This window comes from Dermochelys coriacea, chromosome 6, assembly GCF_009764565.3.
Source record: "Dermochelys coriacea isolate rDerCor1 chromosome 6, rDerCor1.pri.v4, whole genome shotgun sequence".
NCBI classification, from domain to species: domain Eukaryota; kingdom Metazoa; phylum Chordata; order Testudines; family Dermochelyidae; genus Dermochelys; species Dermochelys coriacea.
This window is the reverse complement of record NC_050073.1, coordinates 102,127,401-102,141,948: the sequence shown is the minus strand read 5'-3', so window position 1 is coordinate 102,141,948 and position 14,548 is coordinate 102,127,401. Positions and strand designations below refer to the sequence as shown.

Sequence of the window (14,548 nt, the reverse complement as noted above, 5' to 3'; positions counted from 1 at the left end):
GACCCTGCCGACCTGATCCCCCCCTTCAGTTCCTTCTTACCATCCACGACGGCCCTGGAACAGTGCTCACTTGCTCAGCAAGTGCTCCCTTAGCGTTCTTCTATCAGTTATAGTTAGTGTTACAGTAATTTAGTGATAGTTAGTTTAGATAGTTGGTTGGGAGCGGGGGTCTCTCCCCAATCCCTAGCCCCTCTCTGGCTCTGGGGCATGCCATGAGCCCAAACCTTTAAGCCCTGCAGTGCTTATAAAAAGCCTATGCCCATCAGTGATCCCCATGACTCTTGTCTAAAGTGTCTTGGGGGAAGCGCACCAAACGGAAAGGTGCAAAATCTGCAGGGGTTTTTGGCAAGAACCAAAAAGGAGCATGATTTCCGACTAAAGCAACTGTGAATGAAATCCACTCTTCGCCCACAGCCAACTGCGGACAGCCAAGACCCAGCACTGGGTGCATTCGTACGGAGTGCTCTGGCATTCATACACAACACGGTGCCGAGAAGGACTCAACCACAAGAGACCCTCCGCACTGGCGCTCCCCGGCTCCATACCCAGGGATAGCGGCCAAGCACCACTTGACTTCCCCTGTGCTACACAAGAGCAATGGCACAAGCCTCATCAGCTGCGTTCCTGGCCCTGATCCCGATACAAGAGATCTGCAGGGCAGCAGCTTGGTCATCGGTGCATACATTTACCTCTCACTATGCTATCACCCAACACGCCAGAGATGATGCAGCATTCGGCAGGGTGGTGCTCCAATCAGTGATTCCTTAACTCTGACCCCACCTCCAGGGTAGAGCTTGGGAGTCACCTGATTGGAATGGATGTGAAAAAGCACTTGAAAAAATAAAAACAGTTACTCACCTTCTCGTTCTTCGAGATGTGTTGTTCATGTCCATTCCAATACCCACCCTCCTTCCTCTCTGTTGGAGTAGCTGGCAAAAAGGACCTGAAGGGGGGTTGGGTCGGCAGGGTCATATATTGAGTTCCATGAAGCGCCACTCCAGGGGGCTCCATAGCTGACCCAACGTGAGCAGCTAAGGGAAAACTTTCCAACGACCATGTTCACAGCGCACGCACACCTGATTGGAATCCACGTGAACAACACATCTTGAAGAACAACAGTTACGAGAAGGTGAGTAACCGCTTTTTATACACCACAGTGCATTTAACTATAACAGCATGGATTTGTTTCATTAGACACAAAGAAAAAAACCACACCTTGTTTAGGCTGTTTAAAATTACTGTGAAAGACTATGAATTATTTGTTTACTGTATATAAATTTTTATTCTCAGTTAAAAAGTCTCCTGGTGCTGATGTAACCTGTAGTTTGCCCAAGCATGTCGGCAGCTTCAAGGACCCAAGCCCGGTCATTTCTTTCTCAGTACACAAGCAAACAAGCCAGAATGATAGTGTTGATTCTGTGGATATGGTTAATGGAGAGGACCATCATTTTTCACATGAAGAGACATCGTTCAGCGATCAGCCAGTCTTTTTCAGGTAAATTTTGGTTGCAGAATTTCCAGAGGGGTACACATATTCCACCATTTTAACTGCTTTTTATAAAATATGGCATTATAATAATTTCTGTGCAGCCTCAATGGGCATGATCTTTTTCTTCCAGAGCTTAAATATAATACTATGACGTATCATTGAAAAATAAACATTTCTTGAATTTCCTGTTAGCTTTTTCAAACTGTCACGTGTATGAAGAAAATGAAATTCAATAAAAGCTTTGATACATCACCATAGATGAGCAAGGTGTGTTACCAAGAAATAAAATGACTGGTCCCTGCACTCAAGAGCTGAGTCTAAATTAAAATTAACACAATCAAGGATGACGGTGAATTAAGGGTCTGGATGTTATGGGAGAGAAGAGGGTTACAATAGTAAAATATCATGAGATGAGCTTGAAAGTAGTTTTGCCCTAAAAAGTGACTGAAGAAATTGCACCTTCTTATTCAATAGTTCTGCCTTAGGCATTCAGTTATATCTACTTATAATGATTAACTTTCTACTTTTGTTAGCACAGCAGAACCAAGCTGTGGGAGAGCGAGCTAGATTCTGTCCCAGCACATGCATCGCCAACAGAACGGTTAACTACATTCTGATTGCTGGGCCAAATTCTGCTCTCATTTTCATGTGTGGAAAGCCACTGAAAACAGTGGAGTTACACCAGTGTAACTAAGGGCAGAATTGGCCCTTGGAAAGGATTGTGCTGATACAGTATTGAGAAGGAATACATCTTGACTTTCTGATCTCAAGATTAATTTGCTGGGCTGATAGTTAGAAAAAGATTATACAAACTTATACAATAAGCAGATTTGATCTCGAAGTCATTGAAACGGTGAACATGGAACCCCACATTGCTTTTTATGCACCCTTTTTGGAGAAGAACAACAGTCTAAGGTGCGCTATAGTGATATATGCCTTACAAAAAAACTGAAGAGAATCATATTATAATGTGATATGCACTTATTTGTGATTCATACTTTGGTTTTCCTTTTGAATGGCTTCATTTATTTCCTGTTTCGGTTTCTCTCATTGTAATAAATTGATTGTTTCCTTTGTATATTTCAGAGAATTTCGATTTATATCAGAAGTTCCAATACGTCTTGATTACCATGGCAAACATGTCTCAATGGATCAGGTTTGTTTACAACACAGAGACTATCTGATAAAACTGATGTTTGTGTGTTTTCTTTCCATGAGCAGAACTATCCTTTGAGCTACCTTCCCATCTGCAGTGTAGTCTTGAAAATTCTCAAGTATTACTTATTTAAACTTTCAGTGAAACTAAATAACATGGAACTGTTACGTGAGAACAATGGGGTAGATCCTTGGGTCTGGTTCACCATTATTCAGCACAGGAAGTTGTAGGATTTGGGGCAAAAGGGGACTGGCATTAAGCCACTTTTGTGTACCTTCTCCCCTGAATCCTGGGGTTGGTTGGGTGTTGAATGCCAGCCACTTTTACCCAGCAGGAATGGCCTTCAAGGGACCATGACACCATCTGAGGATGCATGAAGTGCACTAGAGCTCCAGCTAAGCCGTTGGGTGCTCCCCTTGATACACCTCCGTACTGCTGGAGAGGCCTGTGCCATCCAAAGATTTCCCTTACACCAGTTTGCTAAGTTTGTATTGGGGCTTCTTAATCCAAAGCACCTTGTGTCAGTTTTCATCTGGCATAGTTCAAAATGCTGTAATAAAATAAATATGGGTTATGGGGATAGGTTTTATTTCCATGTATGCAATTTAAAATATATTCAGTAAAATTTGCATTTGATCCAAGGTTCTCAAGTATTTATTTCCCAACTTCAGATTGCGTATTGCAGATAGACTTTTAGATTAATCAAGTATTTAATTTTCAGGGTACGTTAGCTGGGATTTTGATTGGTCTTGCACAATTAAACTGCTCAGAACTAAAGTTGAAGAGACTTTGCTATCGACATGGGTGAGTTTACGAAATTTTAATATGATTTTTTTTCTGGAAATTGGATGTGGACGTTGCAAGTAATTGGGTATTCCAAGCAAAAAGTAACATCTCCATATTAAGCATATTTAAAATTCTGAGCACATTGCAATGATTTTTATAAGGAGAAACTTCATTTTTAATGCACTTAAACTGTTTGTTTATAGAAGTTTGTGCTGTGAATGGAATGAAAACTAGGGCAGAGAATTGTCTAATATGGCTCCAATTCAGGAAAGCATCTCTGTTCAAAACAATTCTTAACCGTGTACTGAACTTGACCATAAAATCTTAAAATTAAACACATACTTAAGTTCTTTTCTGATTGAGAGCCTATGGGAATAACATGAAGCTGTGCTGCTTCTTTATCAATTTTCCCCATAAGTTTTCTTCCACTAACATACTCCAGAATGCAACTGTAGATATTTTTTTTTACGGGGGAGAGCAGAAAGATTAAATATCTCAGTTTGCCAGGGGTAAGTGAGTATGGCATTTGAGCCTTCACTTTTCCTCTTATTTTAGTGTTTAAATATCTTTTCTTGTTCTCATTCACTAGAAAACACATCCCTCAAGCAATGGAATTATAGGATTGGAAGGGACCTTGAGAGGTCATCTAGTCCATTCCCCTGCACTTATGGCAGGACTAAGTATTATCTAGACCATTTCTGACAGGTGTTTATCTAACCTGCTCTTAAAAATCTCCAGTGATGGAGATTCCACAACCTCCGTAGGCAATTTATTCCAGTGCTTAACCACCCTGACAGTTAGGAAGTTTTTCCTAATGTACAACCTAAACCTCCCTTGCTGCAATTTAAGCACATTGCTGCTTCTTCTATCCTCGGAGGTTAAGAAAAACAATTTTTCTCCCACCTACTTGTAACAACCTTTTACGTACTTGAAAACTGTTATCATGTTCCATCTAGGTCTTCTTTTTTCCAGACTAAACAAACCCAATTTTTTCAATCTTCCCTTATAAGTCATGTTTTCTAGACCTTTAATCATTTTTGTCACTCTTCTCTGGACTCTCTCCAATTTGTCCACATCTTTCCTGAAATGTGGCACCCAGAACAGGACACAATATTCCAGTTGAGGGCTAATCAGCACAGAGTAGAGCGGAAGAATTACTTCTCGTGTCTTGCTTACAACACTCCTGCTAATACATCTCAGAACGATGTTCGCTTTTTTTACAACAGTGTTACACTGTTGAATCATATTTAGCTTGTGTCCACTATGACCCCCAGATCTCTTTCCGCAGTACTCCTTCCTAGGCAGTCATTTCCCATTTTGTGTGTGTGCATCTGATTGTTCCTTCCTAAATGGAGTATTTTGCATTTGTCCTTATTGAATTTCATCCTGTTTACTTCAGACCATTTCTCCAGTTTGTTCAGATCATTTTGAATTTTAATCCTATCATCCAAAGAACTTGCAACCCCTCCTGGCTTGGTATCGTCCACAAACTTTATAAGAGTACTCTCTTTGTCATTGTCTAAATCAGTGATGAAGATATTGAACAGAACCAGACCCAGAACTGATCCCTGCAGGACCCCACTCGTTGTTCTTCCAGCATGACTGTGAACCACTGATGATTACTCTCTGGGAACGGTTTTTCACCCACCTTATAGTAACTCCATCTAGGTTGCATTTCCCTCATTTGTTTATGAGAAGGTCATGCGAGACAGTACCAAAAGCTTTAGTTATCATTGCTTTTCATAAGTACTAATAACTCTGTCTGTTATAGTTTGTTAGGTGTGGATAAGCTATTCTCTTATGCCATCGCTGAATGGCTTAATGACATAAAGAAAAACCAGCTACCAGGAATCCTGGGAGGAGTAGGGCCTATGCATTCATTAGTGCAATTAGGTGAGTTCAGTTCTGTTACTGTTCTAATACATATCACCCTGGTAAAATAATCTGAATGTAGCATTTAGCAGCTTTCCAAGGTATAAAGGTTTATATAACAAGTTATGTGTTTTGCATTCTGGCTGTAATTTCAGTTCAAGGTCTGAAGGACTTAGTATGGTTACCAATAGAACAGTACCGAAAGGATGGTCGTATTGTAAGAGGCTTTCAAAGAGGAGCAGCTTCCTTTGGTACTTCCACTGCAATGGCAGCTTTAGAGCTAACAAACAGAATGGTTCAAACCATACAGGTACATTTTACATTATGTCTGAGGATAGACAAGAGAACAAGTTTTTTAGTAATAATTATTATAGTAGTCCCCAAAGGCCCCACTGTGGATCAGGGCCTCACGGTGATGGGTGCTGTACAAAAATGGAAAACAGATGGTCTCTACTCAGGGCTTATTTGATTTCACTTGAAACACTTGCAATACGGAAACATTGACAGCAAATAAATCAGGGTAGATAAAGATCATGCTTTAAAAAATTAAAAATAATTTTTTAATTTCTATTATGATTTGTAATGTATATGTTCCTTTTTTTTACCATCCTCCTCCCATTTTATCGTCTTTAATTGAGAAAGTGGATATTTTGTCCTTGTTAGTAGAATTACATATTTTAGATTTCACGCAGAAATTTTTTTCCTCTAAGACGTTTTATTTTTAAAATTCTCATCCGTGCTGAGAGAGAGACAAGCCCAGGGGCTCATTCCTTCTGTGAGATCAACACAAAATTGTAAGCCAACAGCCTGTGCTGTATTTGCAACCAACACCTCCTTCTGATCTATTGCACATCCAAGAGTCTGAAAAGCCAAAATGCTTGGACAAAGCTGTGCTCCGCCAATAGGATTTGTAGTTTTGAAATCAGTGGGACTTGTGCTCTTGAGTCACTCACGTGCTTTTGAAAATCCCAGTTTAGGCACCTAAATATGGGTTTAGAAGCCTAGCTTTAGGCTCCTACTTCTGAAAATTTTGACCTGTGTATATAAAAAGTTCACACTAACTTTATTAATGTTTTCAAACTCTGAATAACTTTCTGCTGTTAACATTGAAGTAATTTTGTTTTTAACTGAAAACAGTTCTATGCACTAAGAGAAAAGAGTTTAGTAAAATTATAATTTTAGCCCCTGAAGCTGCAAATACTTACTGCGCACTTTTTTAACTTTATGCATATGAGATTTCCCATTGAAGTCAATGGCACTATTCATATGATTAAAGGTATGTACCTGCTTGTGTGTTTTAGGAACAGAGCCTTAATTTTCAATTTTCAGCTACTGCCATTTTGTAAAATTCAAATAAAATATAAACCTTACCAGTAGCGACAATTAAAAAGCAGCATTTATAATTTAGTTTATTATAACATAATTTAAAATTGCAGTGGCATAAATTTTCAAAGTAGTTTTACGAAGCCCAAACCTTATTTAAATCAATGATTTTTTTAGTTATTTAAATTATCATTTAAGTCAGTGATTAAAATCACCTTGATTTAAAATCATTCCACTGTGAAACAAAATTAAAAAGGGGTTTTAATGTTATAGTATCGCTGTACATTGAGACAGAGGGAAGAAGGAGAAATTATGTTAGTTCTGATGACTCATGTGGTGGTTCAGTGTGTAAAAGTGATGAGACTGTTTTACTAATATGTAATGTAGAGTATAATATAAACCTTCTGAGACCATATTTGTCTGCCCTTTTTAAACTCATATTTAATACATAGCCAGTATTGTGGTAACAACTGATAGAGGGAGGAATGCATGTAAAATGCATATTCATATCTTTCAAAAAAAAAAAAACAACCAAGAACGTATGTGCTGAATTATCATTGTAATTTTTGTAAATCGGGTTGGTTAGGTATGTGATCAAATGCTATATTAAGAATGTATTAATTTATTTTTCATTTGAACTGATCCCTAGGCAGCTGCAGAAACTGCTTATGACATGGTCTCCCCAGGTCCTAGTTGTATTGAGACAAAAAAGGTCAAACGATTCTCTCGGCATCGCTTAGCTCATCAGCCAGTAGACCTACGGGAAGGTGTGGCCAAAGCATACAGTGTGGTAAAAGAGGTATGCACAAATGCTGTTATTTTTTACCAAACTGCAATTAAACCTTGTTAAAGCAAAATATGAAATATGTAAGATGGTATTAAAAAGTTCTTATTTTGAAATTTCAGCTGGAGAGAAATATCAGATAATTTGAAACATACAATCTAATTCAGTAGACCAAACTCTATAAAAGTCTCACATGTAGGGAAAATCTGAGAAACAGAATTAGGCCAAGGCACCTTGCAAACAAGATGAATTATAACCTGAATCAATAGAAAATCTGTGTTCTACAAATTTGCATTCATGGAATGATAGAAATGTGGGCTGAAAGGGACCTCAACAGGTCATCTACTCCTTTCCCCTGAGCTGAGGCAGGATTAAGTATACCTAGACCATCCCTGACAGGTGTTTGTCTAACCTGTTCTTAGAAATCTCCAATGATGAGGATTCCACAGCCTCAGTACGTAACTTGTTCCCATGTTTAACTATCCTTATAGTTAGAAACCTTTTCTAATATCCAACCTAATCTCCCTTGATATTGTTCTGCTGATTTGTCCTAGTGAATATCAACAACCTTAGAAGGACGTAGCAGTTCTTCTTTTTTAGCATCTAACACTATCTAAAACTAAATTTCAGGCATTTATGATTTAAGCAGCAGCCTGCGCATGAAACGAGTGAAATTTGTCTTTCTCTACCATGGCAGTATGTTAAAAAGTTGAATTATTAGCTGGGTTGTAGTTAGTTGTATTGTGGTTCAGTTATTTGTTTAATCTCTTGTGTGTTAGTAAAAATGTCCATTTTTTTTATTATTGTCATTATTTGGGGTGACATTTGTGTGATAACAATAGTTGGAGGACCCGTGAGTCTAACTGAAGTGAGGAAGTTTCAGTGAATTCCATCATTTTGGAATAGCCCAAACCTGCTTCCTCCACTGTCCAAGAAGTTCCCCCAAGCAATTATATTAAATTAGTCTTCCTATGTTTATCAGATTTTAGTTACAGTAAAGTGTTGATGTAATACACACACACAGTTTTCTGCTGAGCAAGGGCTTGTCTACACAATGGGTAATGCACTCCATGGGGGTTTGAGTTCTAAAGCACACTAATGTGTTGCATATTAATTGGTCCTTGTAGACTCTGCTGGCGCACTTTAACATAGTGCTGTTGGAAACAATTCTACATTAAAGTGCATTAGGGAACCATTAGTGCACAACAGCAGAGATTACACAGACCAATTTATGTGCAGCATGTTAGTGTGCTTTAGAAATCACACTCCCATAGAATGCATTACCCCACCATGCAGACAAGCCCCAACTGAAGTTGTCCATAAAATTAGAAAAGGATGCATTTTCTTCTTGGGTAACTGATTTTTTTTTTCTTCTTTTCAATTTCCCAAGGGAATTACAGACACTGCCCAGACCATATATGAAACTGCTGCTCGAGAGCATGAGAACAGAGGGGTAACAGGAGCAGTAGGAGGAGTCCTCCGCCAAATTCCACCAGCTGTGGTGAAACCTCTCATTGTCGCAACAGAGGCAACCTCAAATGTTTTAGGTGGAATGAGAAATCAAATCCGTCCGGATGTGCGTCAAGAAGAGTCACAGAAATGGCGCCTTGGGGAGGATTGATAGTTTAAATATGACTCAGCAAGAGAATAACGATGCTGGAAATACATAACTTTATGTCACAGTGGCAGCTTTAGATGGAACTCATTTCATTTTATTGTGTTCATCTCAGGAACAAGATGGTTTTTCAAACAATGTAATATCGAAACATCCAACCAAAAAGTTCAGAAGTGAAAATCAAATTGGTACTTGCTTGTGGACATGCTGCATGTTACCAATACATTTGGTAGCTAGTGTCAAACATAGTGGAGCATTTGCTGCCAAGTCAGAAACATGCTTGCTGTATTTCAGTTACCATATTTTTCTTGGTTCATTTGATTTGCCATTAGAATCAGCAGCCCCTTTGTGACACTGTGTGTATTTTAAAAGTTTTCTTGAGCATGCTAAAAGAACTGTCTTCGATAAAGGGTTCCATAGATGCTCTTCAGTAACTAAATAGTAAGAATTTTGTTTTGGACATCAGACATGGAAGCCATATGATAAGAAGTCAGACAGAATGTTATAATTTTATGGGTCATGAGCATTGTTTTTAGTGTGGCACTTACAACAAGGACAGTCTCTTGGTAACTGTTCAGCAATTACACTGTGTCCATATGCTTGTGAACAATAATTGTCCCTCCTAAATATCAAATTCCTTCTTCTGTGGGTTTTTGAAGAACCTGAATGTTGCAGACATGTTCTGTTGTGTTGCACTTTAAACGATATGGCCTGTATATTGTGCTTTTTTTATAGTGTGAATAAACAGTAATGTGCATTATCCTTTATGATTTAGAAACTTATGCAAATTATTGAAAGGGACAACATTTGATGAAAATCTTAAGGGAAGAAAAACAAATTGCAATGTGTCTTGCTTTGTTTAAACTGCCTATTAAATGAAAAATACTAGTGTCTTTGTCTTCTGATCTACTGTTGCCTATCATGAAATAACTATATTTTAAAAATAAAGCAGTTACAGAACTGATGTAGGTAAGGGGTTTCTGTTTAGATGAGGTACCCTAAGCAGAGTACAAAAATACAATTTCATAATTTAGTTTAAAATTGTATGCAGAATATATTTTAATAATCTTCCCTTTATTTAAAGTTTACATTGTTACAAACTGTTGTTTTTGCCATTCTCACAATATGGTATATTTCAAACTCCTATAATACAATTTTGGTTAACTGAATGTCATGAGCAGCAATTCAGCTTCTGCTTTATTATTATTTATTATTATTATTATTATTTTTTAAGCAAAATGTTACTTACAAACAAGGTCTTGGTTTTAAAAATGGCACATTTTACTGTTGGGTTTGTTAGATATACTAGAATCCACTTAATTGGGGTACCCTGTCACTGGCTGGTTGTATCAATTAAGCATCTTGTCACAGCTGAGAGGAGATGCCATTTATCTTCCACCCCCCAAAAAAGCTGAAGATCTAATGACATGAACTATTGTCTGTTGGGGGTTGGGTTTATTTTTTTCGTTGTCTAATTATTTGGTAATTTCTATATTAAAAGATCAGAGGTGAGCATTTCACACCTGGGTAAATGCATCATAATCAGTTGACACCGCTTGAATGAATCCTTGTAAGTGGAATTATGTTATAAGTAGTATACTGTAGCTGCAGTCATTACCATTTGCTACTATTAGTCTAGTATACCAATATATCAGCCATGCTGGTAAAGATCTGTCAAAGTTAATTGGCATATACTGTAATAGACAATGTAGATCTGTCTATTTATCATATATATAAACTATTTTTAACAGTTGAATTTAAAGAAATGGCTATTTAGTTTTACTTCATTTACGGATTCCCCACCATCAAAGTGTACAGGGAGATGCCCTTAGAATACATTATTTCTACACAGATCCACACTGTCAAGGTATAATATTATATTTTTATAAGTTCTCTTTTTCATTGTCTCTTAATAATTCAAATTTTCAAACTTCACTTTTCACTATTTGTGCTGTTTACTGCTTGCAACTTATTCAACCTGCTCAATAAAACGGATCTGTTTATGGCTAGCTTCTTGGTTCTCATAGGCTAGAAGAATTTTGTTTAGGTTGCAAAAGCTGAACAGAAAGGTTTCCATTTAAATTAAAAAATAAATAAATTCAACCTTTAAACTAGGTCACTATCTTAAAATGTGTTGCAGATGTGGATACTCTTTGTTCTTAATCAAAAAATTATATAGGGTATAGAAAAAGGGATTCACCAAATGTGCTGTTTGTTACTATAAATGTGTGTGTGAGGGGGTGCACTTTACAAAATACACAGGATAAGGTTTAACTAAAACGTTGATTATAGTGGGTGATGCATCTGAGTGTATGTAATTTGCACACAAACTTCCAAATCCAGTGCTGTAGATCTCCATTACATGATGAGGTTTGTGATAAGGTTATTGTACTTGAGCTCTTCACTGTAACAAACTCTGTTATAGTTATTAACATTTTTAATAACTCCAAATGAGTTTAAACAGATCTGAACCCCCTGTATAATGTGTAGATGTGTAAATAACATACACAATTCTATTTTGCTTTCTTCCCTGTACACATTCACAAAGGTGTAAATACTGACCGATGCTACTTTTAATACCGCTTAGTCTGATGCTATCCAGGGAGACAGGCTCAAAACTATCATTTTGATTTTCTTAAGCATCTTGGCTCTTAACAGTATAGTGGCAAGTGCCCTGGAAGTACCTGTTGTAGAGATCACTTCCATCATTCTTAAAAATTTCTTCATAAACATCTCTTCTGTGACTAAGGAGCCTATAACTGGCTCCATTCAGAAGCAGCTTCCATTTCCTTTCAGGTATTAGTTGGCAGTTGTTAAACTGCAGAGCAGAACACAGTTTTAATAATACAGTATACCCAGTACTTACTTGCACATAGATTAAGGACATGTAGTCATGTCGCCAATGGCTACATACTTGGTGGATGTGAGTGTTTAATATTTTCATCACTAAAAAAAATCAGTTACAGTGGGTTTTTTTTTTTGTTTGGTTGTTTTTTTTTGCTTGTTTGCTATTGTACAGTTTATCAATGTTTAATGTCGCTAGTGAGATGGGCTTTCTTGATAAAGCAAAATGCTATTTAATTGCAGGATGACATCAACAAGCTAAATTCCTTTTTTAGTGGAGTTGATCCCGACACCTGAAAATATAATACCTAAATTTTAAGTACATTCAAATATTTTTGGGTGTTTTGTTTTTGTTTTGTTTGTTGTAAAATAACAGTGAAATCCAGCAGTTAATTTAGATTAAATGTATATTCCTAACCATCCCAGCTCTCACAGCAATACAAGCTTTTTCAACAGATGTATATATTAAATCATTTTGCACCCATCTTTCCATCTAGTCCCATCCATTTCCAGCCTTCACAATGTATGCTTCTCTCAACTATTTTAACTTGCAATGAATCTGGTTTACAAATTTTAAAAAAACCTATTAATTGTGGTTAGTATGTAAATATTAATCATGTATTTACACTGGATTTCCTTAAAAACAAACACCCTACTGTAGCTTAGACAGAAAAGGAACTGTGTGTACATGTATGTGTATATTTTTTACATATTTGCTGGTAAAGTAGTTTTGTGGCATTGTTTGTATATAATTTCTTAGTGTAAAGAGAATAGAATCTTATGAAGTTAAAAACCACTCGTGAAAGGAATTAAAATATTTAATCTTTCTATATTTTGCTTAAAGTACTTGTGCCCTCCATATACTTTTGAGAACTATTTTTAGATCATAACTTATCTGCACCAATCTTGATGTATATTTTAGTATATTAAAATGGTAAAAGCCTCATACAAATAGGCTGTTCTGTTCAATATACTTAATGGAAAAAGCTGTGGATTGGTATCAATACTTAATAAACATCTTACTCTGCCTCAAGTCAGTTTTCTAATCCTAATGTGTAAATTTAATATAGAAAATGACCTTTTTTTAAAAAAAAAAAAAAAGCAGAAGTAACTATGAGCCTTTCACCTGACTTAAGTTGGTTTTGTTTTTTAATCTAATGTTGTATATCTATGTTAAATGAGTATTAAGGTTGCAAAGTCAAGCCCTCAAAAATTAGAAAATACTGGAATTAAGGTTGCCTGTGCCTCTTAATTCAGCCCTCTTCTACATATGCATTATGAACCAGCTTTACCTCACCTTATGCTGTTTTTCCATTAGAACCCCTGCCTCATTTGGTGAATGGGAAATTACTCAGTACTACTTTTATTCTCCACATTCAATGTCTGGCCCCAGGTCTTTGTTATTGCACACCATTCAAACCCTGTACTGAATACAAAATTATTAATTTCCTGATGGCTCTGTTAATAGTGCTCTCACCATAACATCTAAGTGCTTCACAAACATTAATGAATTAATCTTCTCCACACCACTGTGAGAATAGGTGGTGGTATCCTCAGTGTCCAGCTAGAGAACCAAGGCACAGAGTATTTTACATTTTTATAGCACTTCATACATTCAAAGCACAGCTCACTTGCAGTCATGAGTGCTCACCACTTCTGCAAATCTGGCCCCAGGTGTCTCATGCAGTTAGTGGCCATCTTTGAAAAGCTTAGTTCAAGTGATTCGCCCAGCTTCACACAGGAACTCTTTGTGCAGAATCCAATTCTGCAAGTTGGCATTCAACTTTCTTATCCAGGAGACTCTTTCTCTTCCTGCAATCTCTTCTCTCATTCACTACACACCTTCCAATTAGTGCAACAAATGAGGCAGGGGTCCTACAGACAACAGCTTCCCTACACACCCTGATTCATCCCCAGACCAGATGCATTCAGCAAGGGTCCTATGGAAAAATAGTATGAGATCATGTCATTAAAGACTGTATCACAATGCAAATACACAAAGGGGCTGAATTAAGGTTGGATAGGAAATTAAACAGATGTTAGACTTTTTTTGTAATGTGGGCAAAACATCTTTTCCCCCTAAACTCACTCTCAGAAATAGCTGAGCTGTTTTGCTGAAACTTTTTTTTAAAAAAATCACCCTGTGGCAGACACCCAGCATGACAAATTTCAGCTCAAATAGTTTGGTAAAGGTAGAGGTGACTGAAGACAGGGTGTGGCACTTGGAAAGTGGTAAGTAACTAATTGTATGCTTTGCTATTAGCTCTTTCTATAGCACAGAGAGAATAGTGGTATTATTTATTTGTAAATGCTATGGATTGAACTGTTTGTCAGGGAGAGAATCCCAGGTGTCAGGCATTCCAAAGACCTGATCCTTGTGGAACTTGGAGGAAGTCAGGATGTTAAGCCCCTTTTAGCATCTGAGTGTAACAGGCAAACTCTAGGGCTGTCTTAAGCACAAGCAGCTACTTGAGGCCCAAAAAGTTGGGAAAGTCTGGAAAGTTAACATGCTATTTCCCAACCTCCATTGCAAGTTGAGCCAAGTGACAAGTTCAAGCTATACAGAGAAGAAGATGGCTCTTGGTCAGGAAATCTAGGTAGATGTTATTCTAAAATAGTAACATGGAGTTGACTGTGCCTTTTAATGAAAGGTTTTGTGCAATGAAATAGAGAAGTGAG

The 14,548-nt window shown here is 37.3% G+C and overlaps 1 protein-coding gene across 6 annotated transcripts in view; it reads left to right on the top strand.

Moving 5' to 3' along the window:
- Positions 1-12,443, top strand: part of ATG2B (autophagy related 2B) — an 85,980-nt gene extending 73,537 nt beyond the window's left edge. For 4 of the 6 annotated variants that reach the window (XM_038404401.2, XM_043516338.1, XM_038404400.2 and 1 more), the window contains exons 36-42: positions 1,291-1,495; positions 2,576-2,645; positions 3,367-3,449; positions 5,203-5,324; positions 5,459-5,613; positions 7,276-7,425; positions 8,801-12,443. In XM_038404401.2, the coding sequence (XP_038260329.1) occupies positions 1,291-1,495; positions 2,576-2,645; positions 3,367-3,449; positions 5,203-5,324; positions 5,459-5,613; positions 7,276-7,425; positions 8,801-9,031 (1,016 nt within the window). In that variant the 3' untranslated portion in view covers positions 9,032-12,443. Of the gene's footprint in view, positions 1-1,290; positions 1,496-2,575; positions 2,646-3,366; positions 3,450-5,202; positions 5,325-5,458; positions 5,614-7,275; positions 7,426-8,800 lie in introns of those variants that run through there. The other 2 variants (XR_006281972.1, XM_043516339.1) reach the window with 2 other exon arrangements.
- Positions 12,444-14,548: the final 2,105 nt, after the last annotated feature.